This window comes from Montipora foliosa, chromosome 13 (genome assembly GCF_036669935.1).
Source record: "Montipora foliosa isolate CH-2021 chromosome 13, ASM3666993v2, whole genome shotgun sequence".
Classification (NCBI taxonomy): domain Eukaryota; kingdom Metazoa; phylum Cnidaria; class Anthozoa; order Scleractinia; family Acroporidae; genus Montipora; species Montipora foliosa.
In genome coordinates, this window is record NC_090881.1 from 19,828,714 (window position 1) to 19,851,409 (window position 22,696).

General features: G+C 38.2%; 1 protein-coding gene across 1 annotated transcript in view; it reads right to left on the reverse strand.

Annotated features, from left to right (window-relative positions):
* The window catches only part of LOC137982232 (protein Aster-B-like), a 34,996-nt gene that overhangs the window by 11,363 nt on the left and 937 nt on the right, over positions 1-22,696 (reverse strand). Inside the window, exons 3-16 of the mRNA XM_068829304.1 lie at positions 20,578-20,707; positions 19,708-19,746; positions 19,096-19,177; positions 18,489-18,592; positions 17,574-17,669; positions 15,938-16,018; positions 14,962-15,216; positions 10,816-11,143; positions 10,616-10,668; positions 7,526-7,616; positions 6,388-6,503; positions 5,698-5,748; positions 4,575-4,666; positions 1,657-1,706 (exon numbers count right to left, since the gene is read on the reverse strand). Of these exons, the coding sequence (XP_068685405.1) occupies positions 1,657-1,706; positions 4,575-4,666; positions 5,698-5,748; positions 6,388-6,503; positions 7,526-7,616; positions 10,616-10,668; positions 10,816-11,143; positions 14,962-15,216; positions 15,938-16,018; positions 17,574-17,669; positions 18,489-18,592; positions 19,096-19,177; positions 19,708-19,746; positions 20,578-20,707 (1,568 nt within the window). The remainder of the gene's footprint in view (positions 1-1,656; positions 1,707-4,574; positions 4,667-5,697; positions 5,749-6,387; positions 6,504-7,525; positions 7,617-10,615; positions 10,669-10,815; positions 11,144-14,961; positions 15,217-15,937; positions 16,019-17,573; positions 17,670-18,488; positions 18,593-19,095; positions 19,178-19,707; positions 19,747-20,577; positions 20,708-22,696) is intronic.

Here is a 22,696-nt window from a genome sequence, read left to right on the forward strand (position 1 = left end):
CCGTTGTGATCTGTATCAGAAGTGGAAGAATTTGTATCTAACCTTGAAGGCTACCTTGAATGGTGAAGGTAGTAATATCGATGCCATGACACTTTTCCGTTTATATTATGCAAAGTTATGGCTAGCGGGTGAAAAAGCGTGAAATTGCGTTTATTTATCAGTTTTCTACTTATCAGGCTCCACTGAGTTTACAGACACATGTATGGAAAATTAAGAACGCAGTTTAAGACTTTCGATTCCATTGGTATCCCGGCCTCAACTAAAAAAAGAAATGTTTTTACCTGTATCTCACCGGGAGTAAACAACTTGATATTGGTAGTTAAGTATGTAGGCCTTGTAAGTATTGCAACGTTTTTTTTTTAATATCTATTTGTTTATTTTGGGAGTTCCAGTTCATCCTGCTGTCTTCGTGCCATTTTGTAAAGTTTCGTCTTCAAGTTAGAGCACATTCAGGAGCGAGCGTTACGGGAATTGCCCGGCCGGGGGGCATTGTTCAGATCTTCGGTAACTTACGAGCAGTTACTGAATCACACTAACATATTTGCCCACATTAGAAAATAGGCGTTTACAATACATTGCTATACTAATGTCTAAAGTAAGAAACAACCTTGTACCTGCTAGCGTAGGTGATTTGTTTCAAGTCAAGCGCACTCGTTATAATCCAAGAACCTGTTTTAGCTCGACATCTCAAGATATACTACTATAGAATGAGAAACAACACTCTACCAGCTTCCTAGCACAATACATCTGGTCAAAGCTGGACTGTAAATTAAGGGATGAATCCAGCCTCAATTCACTTAAACGAAAATACGAATTATTATATTTCAGGATTGCTAGTAAATAACAACCAGTGATGTAATTTATGCAATACATCATATTATATTGAAATAGTTCCTCTTAATTATAAATGGTCATATTTAACAAAATTGTTCTTGGATTTTAGATTTGTTGTTACTATAGTTTATTTTAGTGTTCCCCATTAGCTTATACTCTAGCTAAATACAATGACACTTAAATAAAGTTGTGAAGACACCAAATGTTCAGTTATGGAATTGCCATTAAATGCGAAAAATGTATTTCCGGCAGGATTCTACTCCCTGTTGTTGTAACGGATTAAAATATACATATCTTAACATACCGTATTTTAACTCCTAAGGGTATCATGAAATTGAATACAAAGGGATAAGAGAGAACTGAGATGAAATTCATATTAGTATCATATATAACAACAACAAGTAAAGATGCTGATTTCAGTAAAAACTACTGCACAACGTAACACCATTTCTCAATATAGTGGTACTGTATTAAAAGGTCGAAGATATAGTGGCTCCCCGCAAGAATAGTGCAGACGATGGTATATATTATAAGCGATGGTATATATTATAAGCACTATACCGAAAAAAAAAAAAAGACAACCAAAAGATGCAACAGTTTCAAGTCGGCCTCTCATATTTTACTGAAGGGTTCTAGTAGTTTTTGCCTTTTCGTCCAACCCGCAAAAATGGTGTCAAACCTTGCGAAGGTGTAGGTGTATTAATTAACATTACGTCGCTTGCATACAAAAAGTTCCGGGAATAGCCTAAAACCAATTGTTGTAATTAACAAAATGCTAATTTTAAGCTTTTATGTCACACTCAATAGCAAAGAAATACGTACTTTTTACAAAGCCCCATACCGATTTCTGATAAAAGACATCAGACGTAATTCTGAAACAAAGAGAGAAGAAGAGAGCATTAGGATATTCAGCAATAAGTAACTTAGTGCGATTTATTTATTTCGGTTCCAGGTTAACGAGTTTTACCCATCTGACCCATTTTTAATATTGCATGTATCTGACTCAAGAGATAGAAGTTTAATTTGACACCTGTGCTTCAGATGCAATTACATGTCACATCTTGAATTACCGATTGCGTTTACCTTCTTGTAGCCTTGTTTATAAGAACAAAACGAGAGGCAACAAAATTAGTAGACTGGCATAGGATAACTCGTCAGGTTCAGGTCACGCGGAAAACTACACGTCACTACACGTCAGGAATGAATTTGAAATTGAAATGTGCCATGTTTGAAAAGCGAAAGGGGAAATAACGAGTACAAAAAGAAAAATACCCGACTCAATGGAGGAGTATAATCTAATTTTCGAGTTGCTTTCCACCTCTCTTTTGAAACCAGTCTCGGTGTAAAACCATTCTTATGAAAATGCGTTATGCATTCATGCAAGTCAAATTCATTTCAAGTTAAGTGGTTTAGCACTAAGACTCTTCGGAATGGAGGCAAAGAGAACTATTATTGTTCACATAGGGGTTCGTCACGTGATCCTGGCTAACAGGGAGATCTCGGTTACCGGGAAGGAAAATATTCCACACTAAGTCTTCATTATCTAATTCTCATTTCGCTTTTCCAATATGAAGGTCCGAAAAATTTTCTCGTTTAGTTAGCGTAACTTTGAAATGATTTTGAGGTTGCCTCAACCAACAAAAGCGAAAAATTCTTGCTCGGTCGCGGAACCACTTCTCATCTCGGTAACCAAGCTGAAATCTCTCATTTGAAGCACTGATCTAAAAAAAAAAGATTGGATCGAACCACATATGCTTTTTATAACCCACGGCGCCATCTTGTTGGGACCACTTTCGCGTTACAGCTTCGTAAAGATAGTGAAGTTATGGGCAAAGACGGACCCTCCTTCGGTATTATGAGGAAAGTCTTTGGAAGTGGTTATGACAACATTGCTTTCCTTTCTACTGTGAACTCGCATGCTGAAGTCTCAAGGTCACCAGAAGGTGGCCCCAACAAGATGGCCGCCGATAATTTTTTTTGTGCCTCACTTCAAACAACAGATGCTCGATCCAGTCTTTTTTTTTAATTTTAAGAAGAAAAGAGAGGTAATAGTTAGTTAATAGTATCACCCAAGTAGTGGACTAATGCAAATCCTGCATTTTGATTGGCTACGCTACTAGAGGACTATTAGTAATAGTGCTCGAGTAGCGAAAAGCGTGACGTTTTCTTTCGTTTTATTCCCAAATAAATATATTTTCAACTTGCATTTGCTAACTTTATCATTGCCTTTTCTGTCCGACTAGTTGGGTGATACTAAAACAATTAGACCCTTCGCCCTCAAGGGCCACGGGTCAACAGCCCATTCGGCTTCGCCTCATGGGCTATTGACCCGTAGCCCTTGCGGGCTACGGGTCTAATTGTTAATTAGTTAGATACTAGTAGTACTCTCAGATTATTGAAGTGCGCTCGACAGTCGCTTTGGAGGCAAAGGAGAAGGGTAACATTGGCATCGAGGCTGACATGTTGATCATTTCCAAGTTCACTTGAACTCCTTTTCACAGCAAGTTAAAGCGCGAATTGCTGTGGTTATTAGTTCTACTTTTCATGTCAATAAAGTATTGATTATGTGAGGCTTGTGGAATGTGGCTAAAAATGGAAAGTTTGGAGTAAAAAGGTGATGATGTCAAAAAAAATAAATTCGTGAAAATCTGGAATTTATTGAAATTGTCTGAAAGATTACTGCTAAAAAAATGTCCCTTGCCAAAAATCAGCGTTTGGGTGCAACTCAGACAGGAATTTGCGCATATGACGTAACAAAACCGACATGCGCATACACGTAAACGTAATTCCAGGTGGCGCTAAAATGAGCAGACGAACGAAAAACGAAAACTTGGTAAGCCTCACCCTCACACAGGATACCCAATATTAGAAATTACGTTTTCCTAATGTCGAGCGCAATTACAGAGATTTTGCATTGCGTTTACTCAAAACGGAAGGCTGCAGTCTGTCATACCAGCAACAAAAAATTTTGAATGTAACCCTTCTCTCTTCCTTTTTCAGATGACCAGAAATGCACGTATTAGGCCATTTCCGAGCTAATGTCTGCCTCCTCTTCAAAGCGAGTCTAAGTGCGAAGTTTTCCTTATGAAAATTAGTTTTCATTCATATGTAAAGTAAAACTAATTACCATCACAAAAACTTCGCACTTAGTCTCGCTTTGAAGTCAACTTCAACATCACTGGTGTCTCGGAATACAGACAATTAACGTCACACAAATGCTGCTCCTTAAGTAATAAACAGCTCTATTTACTCTAAGCTAAAAATAAATAAGTTGGAAAATATGTAGCAAATGCTTAGACTTAAAGGGACTCTTCGTATTGGGCGTGCACCTAATAACTTGAATTCTGGACGTAAGTGTCCTTTTTAGAACTTGCATCTGTAGATAACTCGCAAAAGTGACAAAAAATCAAATAAGTTCCCGCGTCGCGTTGAATTTTGGCAAAACAGAAACTTCGAATTTCAGCCGAACGGTTGCTATTTTTCCTAAACGCAACGCTAAGTCTCTCTACTTTCCGTTGCATCAAGAAAACGAGTACTATAACTTCCATTCTGATATGGAAACTTTTCCATCCCGGTGAGGGAGAATGTCGGCAACCAGGCCAGCCTGCCCTCTCATATGAACACAGCGATATTCTTACGAAGCTGTTAGAGGTGAGGCGAAACGCAGCCAGCTCAACACTTCACCTATATGCAGGTGCTCACATGGCCCTCTCGTTACGTGGATGCAAAGATGCAACTACCTTAATCTGCTGGTCATTTTTGACGTCCTTGTGATGCAGTATCTATTGATAATATAAAAGCTGTCTCCATATGGAATCCCTTCATTGTTCACCTGTGAAAAAAGATCAGTCAAACAGCAAAACGAATGAAATGGGGAATTCATCACTGGTATAGAATCCATTGGATCATCGTTTACTGCTGTTCGCAAACTTCAGTTACGGTTAACCTTCACGGATGTCTTACGAAAAACTGCTCTTGTACTCGCTGCTTTTTAAGAAACCCTTTCAATATTCAGTACTTTATTCTCCGCTGCCTGATTAGAAAACGATAGCTTTGTGCTAATCAGGCAAAAAAAATGTAAACAAAGGTTCTCCTATACCATTAAAGTGCTACTATGACATAAAAGATCATCTTGTTTTCTTCAGATTTTGACAATACGTTCGCTTAACACCTGACTGGTAAAAATTTGAGCTTTGATGAGCCATTACTCACGTTCAAAACTGACCGATTGGACCTCAGAGGGTTGGATCTAGGGAAAAGTGACGTCATTTACTCACTAGCTTAAAATTTAAGCGTGTAAACGCAACTTATTTTATATGCAAAACACGAGTTTAACAATCTGAAAGCCCGAAACTCCTGTGCTGTATATCAATTCAACCGCGTACACACGCATTGCATTCTTAAACTAGTGGGTCTTTAACGTCATTTTCTCCTCGACCGAGCTCTCTTAAAATTTTAAAGTAAGTAATGGCGTACCAATAAATAAGAAATTCCAGTTAAAATAAACAGTTGTCTTTTTAAAATCAGAGCTTAAAACTTGGGTCACTTAGTGTTTAGTTAACATAGTTTTCAATCCAAAGAAAAAGGATAATTTTTTTTGTGGTAGTAGCACTTTAAGGAAACCATAGACGAGTTATAGAGCAAAGAGAGAAGTGATCCTTGTCCTGAGTGGCTTCATAGCTCAGTTGGTAGAGAATTGCAACGGCATCACAGAGGTCACGGGTTCGAATCCCATTGGAGCCACCTGAATATTTCAGGTGTCTTAAATTGTCTGGATCACTTCTATCTTTCGCCCTAAGCTCTTCAAATCGCAATCAGCTTTAAAACCCCGAGTTTCTGAAAAGCTTAAGACAAAACACTTACCTCTGCTTGGACTACATATACCTTGCCAGGAACGCTATTTTGTAGGCAGTGCTAGATAATAAAACCAGAAAAATCTGTTAATGTTATTCAAAGAGAATTAATGAACTGGAGGTAAATAGATACAAGAAAGAATTTTCGCATCGGTTTTACGTGAAACGGCAAACGGCGCTGAGACTACCGCTTGTCACAAAAGCATGTAAATTCTCTTATTCTAACTCCGACCGATTGGCGCAGTTGGTTGAGCATCGGACTTCTGTGCGGGAGATCGCGGGATCAAAGACTCCGGCCAGACCAACACTCATGGTCTTTAAATAAGTGAGGCTAAAGTGCTACCTTTGTCATTACATCTGCAAATGGTTAGACTTTCAAGTCTTCTCTAATAACGACGATAAACCGTAGGTCCCATCTCACAACCCTTCAATGTTCATAACCCTCTGGGAAATAAAAGAACCTACAAACTATTCGTAAAGAGTAGGGCATGGAGTTCCCGGTGTAGGGTCTGTCCTATGGGGTATAACTTGAGACCTTTAGGAGGACGAGGACGACTTCGAGTACGAGATTTCCGTACTGAACATGCGCATAAGGAGGCCGACATTTTTCGAAGTGCGCGTGTGCTCAGAACGGAAAATTCTTTCGTCTCCTGTTACCCCGCGTACGAGCCTTGTGAAAAAAGTCCGTTCACGATCTCACCTGCTTTTCTGTGGTGGGTGAATGTTTTGGCCCAATAGGATGATTTAGTGCGATTGTGTACGTAAGTGTTCGCCGCTGGCCATCCTCGGTGGTTTCCCATGGGTTGAATACCAAATCTACAAACAGAGGTAAACACGTTGATTTACCTCAGTTTTCAATCGAGTGTCATTAGTACTGAAAAAGCTGTCACCATTTATATAGTAAAGTAACCTTCACTTATATTCAGTGATTTTAATAAACTTGAAGCTTGTACAGAAAGCACAAGAAGCAGCAGCAGTCGAAGGTCAGTAACCTGAAAGCTCCATATTCTTATAGTTTACGGCAAAGGTGGTCGTCACTCCAGTCCCGTTGCATGCACCAACTTGTCCCCAGTAAACCGGTACTCATTTTACGGACCTCAAGTGGATGGAAAGCTTAGTAAACCTTGGAGCGCACGGGCTGGAATTCGAAGCTAGGGGGCTGGGATGTGGACCGCGGGCGATATCCATTACAGTATACAAAGCAATAAATAACACATCAGTGCTAAAGACAACGTAAAGAACCCAACAAAAGCATTTACGTGTCTGTGTCAGTTGTTGCCTCCCACGCAATCGGTTTTAGGGTAGTCATATTTCACCTCCAAATACCACTCTCCTGAAAGCGAATGCGTGGGAGGCTACGTCTGTTGTCACGTGAACTTGTTTCGGCATAAACGGGGATGGGATGAACTGTACCTAATAAAAGGAAAATTTAAAAGATCATAAGAGAAAACTATATTCCAATCAAGTAGTATTGCAGTCTTAACCTATCCAAGCAACTGATGTCGCATACTGTAGAAACTGTTCCCATCGTGACCGCTTTCTCAGAATCGTATATAGCGTGACATCACGGCGGCCATGTTGGTGTTCCAAAACAAAGAAATGGCGGCCATGATGGTGAACCAATTAATCCTCCGGGAAGTGAACTCTATTTTTATGCAAATAGTTTCTTTTGTTTCAGTAACCAAATAGTTTTATGAGCTCACGTTTTGTGCGAGGCTTACACCACGTAGTAGCCCAATATAGCTGCTGGTCACGTGAGTGAAAACGCTCTATACCATCTCTTTCGCTCTGGAACTAATACATGGATGTTAAGGTATTTATAATGATTGTGTTTGCACCTTTGGTTTTCCTTGTTTTCTGAATTCTTCTATAGAAATCTGACTCAGTAAACAGATATTCATATAGAGTATCCACACTGACAGGAAACTCCTAAAAAGGAAAAAAATGCTGGAAGTAAGCTAAATTTCACTGTTCTGTAATAAAGAACTAGCTTTGATTTGTTCAAGGTTAATTTGTTACCCTAGTCAAATAAAGTATGGTATTGTATCGTATTGTACTGTATTGTATTCAGTAGAACACTTTCCCTTGGTCAAGTGGAGAAATTTCTGATTCTTTTTGGTCAAAGGGTTTAAATTCCTGGACACTGCATTGTATATAGCTTGAGTTCGTTGAGCGTTGGGGGAAGGGGGCGGGGGTTCAGGCTGGGATGCAGAGGTCGCAGCACATGCCTTAAAAGTGTCCCTGTTCCAATTCCTGGACACGGCACTGCATATGGTTCTTCCCTTTGCTCCCAGAATTTCTCTAGAGACACTTCTGTTTTCCCCTTTCATAAAGAACAATCTTTGATTTGTTCAGCTTTCACTTGATTTGAACGGGAACTCGTGCTCAGCTGTGCAAACTTAGGTGAAACAGAATATTGGTTGGTGGATAGGGTATGCTCTCTTGGTTTCTAAGTGAAGTGACTTTGATCTACATTGTTTAGCTGAAGTCGTTGTATAGTTGATCAAGTTAGATGTTACCCCTTCACTGAATGCTAGGGATGACCATAAAAGCATCCATACTTTTGGAATATCAACTATATTACCCTTATATGATGTCAGTTTCAAGCAAACAGTCGTCAGGAAAGACCCTCTTCAATTACCATACTCTTATCCCATCGAGGACCAATCTCGACCCCAGAGCTCTTCTCTTGACTGAGGGAGAGTAGAGCTCTGCGGAACCCTGAAGCAAAGTGTCTTCTTATTGGTTTTCGTGAAGAACAATCAAAAGCGTCTCTAATTGGTGCATTCATATTAGCACGAGGAGTGAGCAGGCGCTGTACGATTCAAATAGCCAATTTTCGGCTATGAGAACCCTACGGCGCATGTTCTCCTACATAGAGTTTCCCAGAGCCTTGGGTCGATTCGAGGCTCTGGTAACAAGAATGATTGAGGACAATGTACAGAACCGCTTATACGTTAACTGTGCATACGCAGTTTACATGCAAATACACGTATGAACGCGTATTCATGCGCATATAAATGCATACACCTGCACGTCTGACTTGCCTTTGTTATTCAGTACCATAAATTTCCTTTGTGTTGTATTACTGTGTAAAACAAAGATCTGAAATTCTGGATCTGAAAAAGGCCATGAGCCGATAGAAGAAAATTTACATATTGCAAAAGCTATCATGTTACAAACGCGCAAGTTCCCGTCGCACATTTAGTGGATAACAAGCAAACGCAATTAATAATAATAATAATAATAATAATAATAATAATAATAATAATAATAACAACAAAGTATTTGTCAATGCCCTTACAGCGGGAAGCTAAAAAACTCAATTATATATATAATCTTATGTAACGAAAAAATAACTAGGTAAAATCGTATAAATTCAATGTTTATGAATCAGAAGAAAAAGGAAAAAAATTTCTTAAATTCGGCAATTAAGTGCGTGTATCATTTAGCGAATTGCCAAGCAAATATTCACAAATGCGCTTCCCAAAAGGTCTATTAATTTTTAAGTGCTAAGTACAATTTCTTTAGTAACGCCTGTCGGCGCGCTCCGGCAACTCTTCAACACTTTTGACCTATCACTTCGTTCACATTAACGTTTTCGAGCAATGTCACCATCGTTTGTGCTGCTGGTTTTAAAAGCGGGCATCGATTGCGTTATTTCATTAACAAAAGTAGAAGGGAATGCCCGAACTACGACCTATCAAAATAATTTGCATACGACTCACATCAAGCTGATCAGCAAGTACATGTAGTTGTGACAGGTAACGCAACACCATTTAAATCGGAGTAGGACTGACTTCGTATTCGGTGAGGTAACTCGAACGATTTCCAAGATTTGCGTGTTTATCGATGGTGTACCTTTTCGTGGAATTAGAGACTTTTTATGTAAAGAAACGACCGCCACAAATGCCAAACGTGTCTGTCGGCACGCGCCGGCAAGTTTATTACAAATTTGAATCGCCCTTTCAATTTAGTTTTTTCATTCATATTTACTCTTTCACTTTTTCGAGCAATGCGACCAGCGTTTGCACTGCTGGTTTTAAAAGCGGGCATCTATTTGCGGTATTTAACAAATAACAAAACCAGAAGGGAAACGAATTCAGTGTCCGAACCACGCACGACCTATCAACATTTGCATATGGAGGTGAAACAAACATCAGTGCGTGGGTTGGTAATAGGTAGCTTTAGCAACGACGACGGCAACGGCAACGGCAACGTCGTTGTTAAATGTGAATTCGCGCTATCGTGATCGCTTCGCGGCTATTCCAAGCACTTTAGCGTGACTAAGGTGTGGCAAAACTTAGTACGAACGGCGCTCAATTTAGAGGAGAAATTGAAAATTGATCCTCAAGCGCTCACGTTCTCCCTAAAACCTCAAATTTGGTAATGACGACGGCAAAGACATACACAAAGATGAAAAGATGAACGGGCAGAGCGTGCAAAGCTATTGTTTTTGCTCAATAAATATGCAAATTTGTGACGTTCTCGTTGCCGTCGCCGTTGTCGTTGTTAAAGCCCGAGCGTCTTCGTCATGTAGTTCGTAGTCGTGTACTATTTTAATGCTGTCAAGCTATTCTTTAGAACAATTACTCGCCAACAATGGCAAAACAATAAGCTAGCTAATGAGGCAGACGCGTTTTCGGTATACCCATACACGCGTATATTTGTACGCGAATACGCATATGGTTATACGCAAATGCTCGTAAAATATACGCGTTTTGTGAGCGTTTTTCGGTTAACGTATTTCTGAGTGGTACTGTATCAAAACACGTGCAGGTACTTCAAGAGATAAAACCATGAGGCTAATGAGTTCCACAGTTTCTCACAAATGCATGTTATTAAGAAACAAAATGCACATTGAAAGACAAACCGTAACTAAAAGTAGTAAACATCATTGAAAACAAACTTGGAAGAACATTACATACTTCATTAATACACTCCTTACTAAGATGACTATCACAGGCACAATTTATAGGAACTGAAAACAAAAGGAAGAGAAAAAAGAGTTATATAAGTTGAAGAAAACAGATTTAGACGAAGAAGACAAACAATTTTCAATAAATATCATTTTGTTTCACTCATAACAATAGAAAATTACAGTTACAAATGATACGCAAAATCATACCATCAGTAAGACCTTCGCCCTCATGTTCAGAAGCTGTTCCTTCTTCCTCTAAATCACTGCTTTCCTTCCTGTCCTGTGCGACCGATGCATCTAGCAAGGCTGCATTCCTTTTATTCATTGGCGACTTCAACAAGTTTTTAAGCTGTAAGTTTGGCGAGGTTGATCTGGAGTGAGATTGAGCATCAGCAGCATTTACCCCATTCGCAACGTGTTCACCTTCTGGTGGTGACAATGCGTGGTTTGGATGATCTGTGCTTGCTGTTACACCAGGGGATGGTGGCGTGACAGACACTTTTGGTCCTAAGTCACCATTTCTATTGAGTCGAGACTATGAAAAAAAATAACCACTACATTTCAGCCCGGACGATTTTATGAATTCTCCAAGACTGAAGCAAGATGTCATTACAGCATGACCACCTCTACAGAGTTAAGAAAGCAGAATCAAGATTCAGAATGACTCTCAGAGAAGATAAGAATAAGAATAAGAAATTCTTCATGTTACACAAGGAGATGGTGGAGTGACAGACTGACAGGCACTATCAGTCAAACATGACACAAGAAAAAAAAGGACAACAAATAGAAAAATTAACAAATGAACATGATACACACGTGTTGAAATTACTGAAACAGAACGAAGGGATGCAGGACTCGTTCAAATTTGGAGTTAACCACATTTTTATTTTCAGTTTTGATTCAGATGAGAATTGGGACAAAATAAATTTGTACACCTTCATGTTTGGTTATTTTGCCACCGTACTCTATGTTTAATAATCTTCATATTTTTTAGTAGTCTACAACAACAGGAGTCACATCAATAGTGCATTCAAATTAACAATATTATTAGACCCGTAACCCATGAGGCGAAGCCGAATGGGCTATTGACCCGTGGCCCTTATAAGCGAAGGGTGTAATTCTTGATGTTAAGAGATGTTAAGGTGATTCCCTAGCATTGCAATGCGCATCCTGTTCTGCGCATAACACAGCGTAGGCCATGTTCGTAATCAAGCATGGCTAAGTCAGGCTTTATGGTTAAATTTCACGGCTCAGTTCTGTTTTCTTTGTCTTACAAGTCTCAACGGATATCTCTAAACAAAACAATGTTTAAATTTGACCATACAGACTCGTAGCCATGTGTGAATATTGATATATCGAACGTGGCCAAAAACATTTCAAAATAGCGACCTTTCATGCGGGAAAGCTCGCTAGAGAGAAGAATGGTCGTTTTCAGAGCACAGCTGTAAAGAGTAAAACAAGAAACTTTTTAGACTCTCGCAAAAAAAAAGTCGCGTGATAGCCTTGATGATGCTAAAGTGTCATTTCAGTCCGAGAGTGAAAGTGAAACCGCGCTGTCGGGGAGACGTGTTGTCGAGGGGTCGAGCTTGGCTTGCTTTCTGTTTTCTCTTACAAGAAGTTGGTGACCTATCTTTTTTTTGGGATAATTCAATTATCTTACTCCTCCTCTTTGTGCTGTAAACATTAAAAAAAAATATTACGTCAGAAAAAAAAGTTACAGGGAAAGAAATATTCGTAGCCATCACTCGTCCCGAGGAATATTTGTAGTCAGTGCCTTTACAAGAGGTGTGCCTGTGCCATAAAACAAACATTAAGTTATTCCTTTTGAACGATACAATAAACCTGTTTTGTTATTTCAAGAATTACGTCAAAGCTGTGCTTCCTGTTCCTGCAAAACGTAGCGTGAACCAATAGAACAAACTTGTCCTTGATGGATGAAGTCGCAATGATTAAATGAGTAACTTGAGCAAGTTATATCTCGCAAACGAGCTCGGTGACCTATTTTTTTAATTGCACATTTCGAGTCACCATAATGTAGGGAACAATCGAGGAAAGTTTAAAGAAAATCTTACGACAAGTTCTATTACTAAGGAATCACCTTAAACACGTTAGTCGGCCAGAAAAGGCAATAATAAAGTTAGCAAATGCAAGTTGACGAAGTATTTATTTAGAGAATAAAACGAAAGAAAGCTCTGCTACTTGAGGACTATTACTAATAGTCCTCCAGTAGCGTAGCCAATTAAAATGCAGCATTTGCATTAGTCCACTACTTGAGTGATGCTACTACTAATAATAATACTGGTGAACTTGAAAGTGATTGGTGAAGTGAACATTTGGCTCCTCGTTATAGTTATTATTATAATATTATTATATACTATTAATATTAATATTATTATTATATATTATTATATATAAGGTTCTAAATACATGTAGCAGCCGGCACATTTACCACACTTGCCAGCGACTATTCACCGAAGGAATAGAAAATGGCATGCTTTGATCGGCCATTACTGAAATTGAAGTCGCTGTGAGTTGTAGGAAACGTTTTCATATCAGAGAATAAAGCAGCCAAGAAACGTTTTTAATGCCTTTATGGGAACGTTTTAAGATTAGTAGAAAGAGTTGAAAAAGGCTCGGAAATTTGAAGGGTGCAAAAGTTGAAATGGAGAATTCTTGTTCACGTTTGCTCAAGGAACCATTGTGTTACCGCCATCATTCTTGTGCACATGTAATCAAGACTTATTGTGCACAAAAAAACTTCATTGTTAAGCCTTTTCACTCGTTCAAACAATTTGATCGACAGTCATCACTACAAACGTCACAAAAAGATAAGAATGACAAAATTTCATTCACCCACACTTTCCATCCTCATAATCACGCAGTCAAAAGCATCATTCTTAGTAATTTTAAATTACTCCAAAATGATCCCGAGACTGGTAGAATCTTTTCGCAACCTCCACTTATTTCATTCAAACGCGACAAAAACGTAGGCAACTTTTAGTTAGAAGCGTGCTCAAAACTCACGAGCAACCCGGCACTTTCAAATGCGCGCGCTCACGATGCAAAACTTGTCTTTTCATTGTTAACACTAGCAACCTAAGCGGGACCAAAGTGATCTGGTAAGATCACCGATTGTTTCACATGTACCTCCGCAAATGTTATTTCTTGCATAACATGTACGTTATGCAACAAATTATACATTGGCGAGACAGGTAGACGACTAGGTGACCGATTCAGCGAACACCTTCGCGTTGTTGAGAAGAATGACAAGGATGCATCTAAGTCGCTCGTCATTTTAATCTCCCAAACTACTCCAAAAATCACATGGCTATCTGCGGCCTTTCCCTACATCTAGGTATGACGGAAAGCCGCAAGAATCTGGAACAAAAATTCATCTTCCAAATCGGCACCCTTAATCCTCATGGTATGGTATTACCTATATTCCTATTTTTCACGTTGCCATGTTACCACCAATAGCGTAGCTCCTACTCTACTATAAAAACTACACGTAGCCCATAATTCCTCGATTCGCTCTGATGAAGGGCTAACGCTCGAAACGTCAGCTTTTAGAATCTCTGTACGGTGGCCAATTTACATTATCAACTTCGTTGATAAAACCAGATTTTTATATACTACTTCCCCACCGACGCAGCACCACAGTTTCTTTAGAAACTACCCCCTTCATCCGATTTAATGTCAGTTTTGTATTCGGATACTGCTAGACAGAACGGATTTCCCATGTTTTCGAGTGAAGAAGCATGACAGCGGTTGGGTGTAAATTGCAGGTTGCAGTAATTGTAGGTCATTGTTTTACCATAACTGAAACAACCCAAACCTTTACAAAATTCTAACTTTAGGCTTAAACATTATCTGAAGAACAGTGTTTAAGCCTAATGTTAGCACTAGAAGACTTTGGGTTGTTTCTGCTAATTTAAAGTGAAACAGTGACCTGCAAACTGCAGTTCTCAAGGAGAAATATTAAAAAATCAAGGAGTTCTTCAGGAATTCCAGGAGTAGTGAAAAGCTAAACATGTAAAGAGGAAGAAAATACCTGGCAGAACTGACGCAACAATTGATGAAGTCAACAGTAACTATGAAACATTGGGCTGCCAGTAATAGACTAAGGTTAAACCTTTCAAAAACATGGAAAATGCTGATACACAGCAAGACTACCAAGCCTGATCCATCATGATGTTTGATTGTCCCTTTTTACATCTGATTGTAGAATTTAATTGTTATTATTATTCAAGATTTCAATTATAAAGACTCGCGTCTGTTGTGTCAGATTTTTCAATAAAGACTATTACTTACTTACTTACTTACTTACTTACTTAGCACAGTTTTCTGTAATACCTGATCATCAGGAGCCACAGACTCAGTTGCAAGAGAGCTCTGACTTTGGTCAAGTGATGACTGACTGTGCACATCTTCCACCAGTTCGCGCTCATTGTCACCTTCACTTCCAGTTTCCGCTGAAACTTGATCTGGATCATTGCCGTCATTGTCATCATCATCATCATCTTCATCAGAGTCATAATTTTCAGAGCTGCCATTACACGATTCTGAATACTTACCAACTAACTGGATCAGTTCTGATGGATTCAAAGGCTAGAGTGGAGCAACAAAGCTGAAGATGAACTGTGTGGACCATTTGGAACTTTATTAGATTTACACATTCCAAGAGTTAGAAGGGCTTTTGTGACAAGTTATTATGATTAAAGGCCCACATTCAAACAAGAGTTATTTCACACTTTTGCTTTTAAACACTATGGTAAAAACATGGGATCTGATTGGCAGTATGTTTATCTCTCAATTTTATGTGACTCAAAATTGAGGATCACTATCTACAGAGTGCCACGCATTTAGGTAAACGTGGCCATTTTAAGGAGGGGTAAAACATATCCCTGCCACTCTTTTTCATCCAAAAATATATCAACATTAGATGCATAAGCTTGGGGCCTGTTTTTCGAAAGTTCTGAAACTTTTCGAGCCTTTTTCGGGTATGACAATTCCTTCTGTATCTTATCACAGATAGCTTTTAACTCGTTAAACTCCGCTATCATTTTACTCTTTGTTATCTTAAAACATGTTAAAAGACCAGCCTATCAAAGTGAGTAAATTGCAGCTTCATAAATGCTACTTCAGGATTTTTTGAGAAATGGTTTCTGGATGGTATTAAATTGAAGTTGAATTACATATGTATAGCAGCTGTTCACGTGCACTTGTAGACCCTCTACATACACTAATGGGTGCAAGTGATGTTCAACTAGGGAACAACAAGGAAAGTGTGACATGTCCAGTTCCACCACTTACTTGTACTTAAACATACCTGGTCTAAAAGAGCATTTTGCCAAATCCGAAAGAGAACTGTGTATGTTGTATCTCTTGATATGAATGAGGCAAAAAAGTACTAGGATTGAAGAAAAATAATATACACTGTGTCATTAATAATAATTAGAAAACTCATATCTGTGAGCAACACTCATATTAGGTCTCATTAGACGACAAACTACCTCATGTCCAATTTTGCCTAATTTTCTGGGTTGCAAAGTTGGCCTGTTGAACTGAACACTTAATAGCCCTTATACGTGATCATGTCTGACTAGCTCTTTTAAATTCACCACCAAGCCTCAAATTCAAAAATAAAAACTTGTCAATGATTTAGCATGAGCTAAATCCAAACTTGTAACGAAAACCCACGTGCAAACAGTATTGCATGTCCAGATGATGTGAATAATTTTGTGCAAACGAGGCTTGGTGGTGAATTTTGAGTATAATTATGACATCATCATGCACAAGCCCTATTAGAGGCAGGTTTCATTAGGGCCTGGCATTGATTTCTCTGTCACAATCCTGTTGATTAAATTTAACTATACCCATGCCAGAAAAACCAACAGCAGTTTGTAGATTTTCTCTGACTTGAATCACCACAAGTGGAGTCCAGGACATCCATAAAATGCCCCAGATTTATTTGCTATGCAGTATTTTGTTGAAACATGAACAAAAATGCTCTATAGAAGGATTTGCTTAAGCCTGTCATGTGCTTTTGTTCCAATAATTCATGCAACCTTCACTTACAGTCCAAGATGTCAATAAAAATAAAAGATTTTTCCATGGCAAAAAAGAGTGATTGATGATCTTGTGAACGAGAAAGATCATATGTTTTATGAAATACTGTGTCTGAAAGGGCTGTTTAGTGAGCAAATTTTCAGCGTTCCACAATTGTGCACGTTTGATTAATATTAATGACAAAATATATGACCCACAAGCGGTTATAGGAAGTTCGCGCCCATCGCTACTGCGCATTTTTTCGCGCATGTCACGCACACTTCATGCATCGCAAACCACGAAAGTAAACATGATGCTAAAGGCGCAAACATTTTCCACAAGAAAGGAACGTGAAAGCGTGTGGCATCATGGGATAGCTGTGGACCCAGGTCTTCTCGGAAATGTCACGCAATGACGTGACGGTGAGAATATACAATCGCTTTGAGAACTTTGCAGCGATTTTACTCTCTTGAATGCTCGGTGACCCCTATTTTTCTTTCCATAAATCACTTCCTTTTCTGATTTTGTCCATTTTAACAAAAAACAAAAAAAATCTGTGCATGAGAAGTTACAAATATTTTGCCTTTTATGCTCTTGTGCGACCGAAGAGTAATATGTATCGTTTTTCTAGGGCTATTTCACCTCAGAAAAATACATCAGCTGCAAACGTTAATTTAGTTATATATTAGTTATGTTGAATTGAGTATGTTTACCTGATCTAAATTTCGCTAATGTAGCTTTTTTATTGCTGAAAGTTGTAAGCTAAGACTGTCTTAAAATACCGCAATCTTCTAAAAGTGTACCTCATGATCTCGAAAACAGTCATCTAATTATTGCTGATGATTGAGTTAGAGTGGTATTAGTTATTGCAGGACATGACTTACTACAAGTTGGACAACTGCTGTTACAAGTTTTACCTTTTCAGACTCTGTGCACACTAGAATAGCATTAGGTATAACCAAAGCAGTCTTCTCTTTTGTTATACTGCTAATTTCAGCACAAGGTATTGTTACCTACAAGGGAGAATACACAAACCAAACCTAAAGTTATTTGTGACCTTATAAAATGGTAGTCCCAGACATTACTTTGTATACCCAGGATGTAGACCAGTCTATAGTCTGACCTTGTTAAGTAGCAAACAGTGCAATGTAAGTGACTGAGATAGCAAGGCCTTATTTTAATACACCTGTGTCATGCTGAAATTCTTTTTCTATGCTTATCATATCAATGACTGAAAACAAAGATGCTAATACAATAAACTAATTTTGAGTTCACTGCAAAGCTGTGAACTGACTTTTTCACAGTTTTAGGTCAAATTTAACCCATTGACTCCTGGGGCTCCCCACTGACAAGTAAAATCGTCTGGCGTTAGACACAATGTAAAATACTAAGTATGGCTGGTTTAGGCCAGTTTAGGGGTGAATGGGTTAAGGGTGTCGAAATACTTTCAAAATAAACACTCCATAATAATAGTAATGCCTCTGATATGCAATAGTTGATTAGAATCACAGGATCGTACTGACTGAGATGTACACAAAGAACTGCTTTAAGTTCACTTATTTTGCTTGGCTATCTCTTATATATTATATGGTAAAAACGAGAGCAACACTGTATGTGACAAGTAACATGAAAATATGATAAAACATCTGCAAGCTTTGAGCAAAAGTGGGCTCAATCAGCATGCAGGCATCTTGACAAAAACTGAACATAAGTCGGGCTACACTGTATGTATGGGGTTTTAGTTTATGGCTTCTGATTTTGCCAAATCGGGCAATCAAACTGTATTTTTACGAAAAACCCGAAGCTAAAAAATAATGGTAACACATACTTACAAATGTTTCCCAGCCAAATATGTTAGCATAAAAACATAGCCAGTTTTGTGATACATACAGTCGGCCATGAACTAAGATATCTCTTTGCAATGCACACGAATAATCTGTGAAAACAACAGTGAAATCAAAAGACATTATAAGAAGTCTTTGTCTCCCAGCATTCTTTAGTTGAATACTACTACTACTACTACTACTACTACTACTAATTATTATAATAATCATAGTAATGATAATAATTATTATAATAATAAACTTTATTTAAGTGTCAACTGTATTAATGCTGGGCACTAATTTTGGGGCCACTGTACAGAAATCAAACCAAATTAAATCTCACTCACATCAAATCGTAGGTAGGTTTTTGAGGAAATGGGAAAACTAGAGAGCAGAGTAGAGAACCAACAAACTCACTGAGTCTGGGAACAGAAACTGGGCCACATTGGTGGGAAGTTAGAGCCTTCACCATGTCGCCAGCCCTGCCACCCACTATGAAGTTCAAAAGCTTGTAACAAAATCAATACACCCTTAATTACCCGTAATTGACCCAAAATATGTAATTGCAATACAGAAGCCATGGGAAAATAATAAATTAAACATTATTTTTCCTAACCTACTATGAGCTGCTCACTGTCAGGAAGATCTTTGAATAACCTTCTGAAATCCCCACATTTTGACTTGTAATTTGAAAATATCTAAAAGTATACAATAATACCATTGTTCGCCTTCTGTTCACGGGGGGGAGAGGGGACTCCCATACAAAAAAGGGAGGGATGCTTGTCGTCTCGCTTAGGGGTGTAAATTTCGATCTCACTTAGGGTTTTGTGGGCAAAACGCAATCATATGTAGCCGTGAAGGTCTCCTTTAGGGTAGCATGCAAAGAAACATTAAAGTGTTCATTTACACTTTTATATTTTCTTCATGTAGGTGAAAGTATTAGATGATAATGTCTTTGCAATCATTAAAAGTCAATGTATTTTTTGATTTCTTCTAAGACAAAAAAAATGACTTCAAGTTATAGACTTTGCTTTGGACTTTAAAATACCTCCTGGTCAAGTGTGTAAACCAATGAGGTGTTGGCACATGAATCGATAACCAGAATATAACCTGAGCACCTTTTTTGCAACAAGGGTTTGAGAAGGGTGCATCAATGAAAACATTTGAGGAATTATGATTTTTTCTCTTTGTTAAATTGCTTATGTACTTTAAGTGAAAGTGCCCTCACCTGATTAAATGAAGCTGGCAGCCAATTTGCAGGTGATCTCTTTAAACAGATGGAAGAAATAAACAATGTAAGGTACAGTTAAGTCTGCTTATGAGCCAAGTGGCCCACTAGACCGGAGCTTATCCTGGTTTCTGTAGTATGAAGCGACTAGGAGTATTTCTACTCCCCCCTGGATGGGATGCTAGGCCAATGCAGGGCTACCCCCAGTATTAAATTCGCTGGTACCGATTTATAACCTGGGTGGAGAGATGCACTGTGAGAGTAAAGTGTCTTGCCCAAGAACACAACACAATGTCCCTGGCCAGTAACCGAACCCGGACCACTCGATTCGGAGTTAAGCGCACTAACCATGAGGCAACTGCGCCTCCCACATAATAAACCTAAAAAACGCACCCTATATACTCAGGCTGATACTTTAGTCTGATTTCAGTTAAAATTAAATGACAAACAAAAATAAACGACACCACCTTTCTTACTGTGCTTGTCCTCAACGTCGCCATCGTCATTGTCAACACCTTTTTTGTCAATGGTAGCACAATCAAGTTTACCATTTCAAGATAAACAATACTTACCATCATATAACAATATTATTGATAGAGTCACTTCCATATAATCAATAATATTTTTCTCTCCATTTGAAGGGGTTCCATTCATACAGTAACACTGCACATTTTTTTCTCATGTTTCATGATTCACTGCAGGAACTCATTATGATAGGGGTAAAGAGATTCAAACTTTTAATAGTGAACATGATCAATCCACCATGCATTTTTCACCATGTATCACTGGGTAGAGAGCACTGATATGTGTGAGAAAACGGCAGTCTACAAGATCGATTAAAAGGATCAATATAATTGCATAAAAACCTACAGGATATCTTTGTGGTGTCTTGGTCTTGCTGGTCTTCCTTTCAGACTTAGAAACTGGGTTAGAGTTTGATGATTTCCTGGAGGGACTGAGATCCCTTATTTTAGACTTCAAAGTGTTTGTTATGCCTTGCCTGTGAGACATTGAAAGAATGAATGAATTTCTTAAGAATTTAGATCATCACAGTTACTTATTAAAGCAATAACAAAAGGAATATGTGAAAAATTCAACCTTAACTTTAATTAATGCCTAAAGAATGTCCATAACTGCCAATTGCTCTAAACCTGTAGGATGCTTCATTTCCCAGTGCAGATGTGTGTCTTTCAGATATAATTTATAGTTTCTCATTAATTCATTAAATTTTGTTATGACAGATTGACATGCATAAATATTAAAGGGAAGATCTTGTTCTTGGAGTCAGAGTGGCTTATATTAACAGTTATAAACCGTGCCTCCCTCCTCTAAGACCCGGACTCAACTCAAGGTATCATGACATAGAGGATTTTTCTCTGGGAACATCGGTTTTCTTCCCAGCTCATCAAAATTGACTCTCCGTCAATTACATCTGGCTATGGGCCGACACCCTTAATAGGAATAACCTCTGGTATCCTTCCCTTTCATTGAAGTGAATGAATAAAGTTATTGTTACAGTATTTTATTATGACTGGCCCAAGGGAAACAATTATTTTAAAGGAAAGGAATGGAAAGGAAGGCAACTTTATTCAAGTGTCTAGTTGTTCTACCCCTGGAGCACTAAATGGGGACACTGTAAACTAAAATTAACAAACAAAAAGGAAAATCAAGTCAAATGTTGGTTTATTCCTATAATTACCTGTAGCTTCACTCGCGCATGCACTCAAATGAGCGGGTGACGCATGGGTAAATGCCGATCTTGTAACTCCCTCATTTTTCCTGATTTTGCAACTTTACTTGCTTATATCTCTGCTTCCGGACGGTGAACTTTTTTCATTTTTTGCATGTTAGCTTAGATTAATTTAAAACGTTTGTCTTTCAAATTTAAAAAAATTCTGTAGGTGAAAAAAGAAATTAGCGACACATTTCAAAAAAACGTATTTTTCTGAAAAACTGACCTACAGATTTTGTTGAATTTTAAATATTTTAGAGATTATTTCTAACATTATCTGGTAACGCTGAATGGGAAGATTTCACTGTCCTATTTTTTCAAAAAAGACAACATATGTTGATTTTAAGGCTCAAGGAAATGCCTTATATCGTTGCCATGGTAATGATATTTTGGAGGAAGATGTGATGTGAAAAATCTATGATGGGTACTTAAGACCCTGGCCAAATTTTGTCTTGATATGATTACCCTAACTGTATCTAAAAACAAAATATGTTTACTAGTTTGAAAAAAGGAGAAACTATTTCGAGCCTCCTTAACAGAACACTAAGTGACCCAAGTTTTAAGCCTTGATGTAAAAGAGAATACTGTTTATTTTGACTAGGATTTTCCTATTGAATGGCCTGCCATTACTAACTTTGACATCTTGAAAGAGATTTTATTTTCTTGAAAAGAAACACTGAGCTTTTGGGAGTAGAGAAATAAACTCCTTGGTTAATTTTTAACCTGGGATTAGCGTTAATCGGCTTTTGAACAACTGGGTCCACTACTATTTATAATAGGAGCTGGTCAATATTTACTGTGACTTCATAGTATATACTGTTTGACACGAATGGTCAAAATAGTAGAAATTTTGGATAATGAATGAAAGAAAGCTGATGGAAATCTAATGTACGTACAGTGTATGTGTCATCAAGAATCATGGCTATGACCTACATGCAAACCAATAGACCAATTTCGATAAAATAAAATTCAGTCCTAAACAAAAGACATCATCTCCAGGATCTGGGGAATAAACTCATACAAAGCCTTACATTTATTCCCCAGAGCCTCAAGATAATGCCTTTTGTTTAGGTCTGAATTTTAATACATTGAAAAGGTCTATTAATGGGTATAATTTATATTATGGGGTTAAAGGGAAATTTATTTTTTAACCTTCCACCAAAGACCAAAGCATGTCCTTGTGATGACTAAAACCCACTTGCTCTGGCCAGAATGAAATAATATTGGTTGAGGGACCTTGGGTGATGCAAGAGTTAA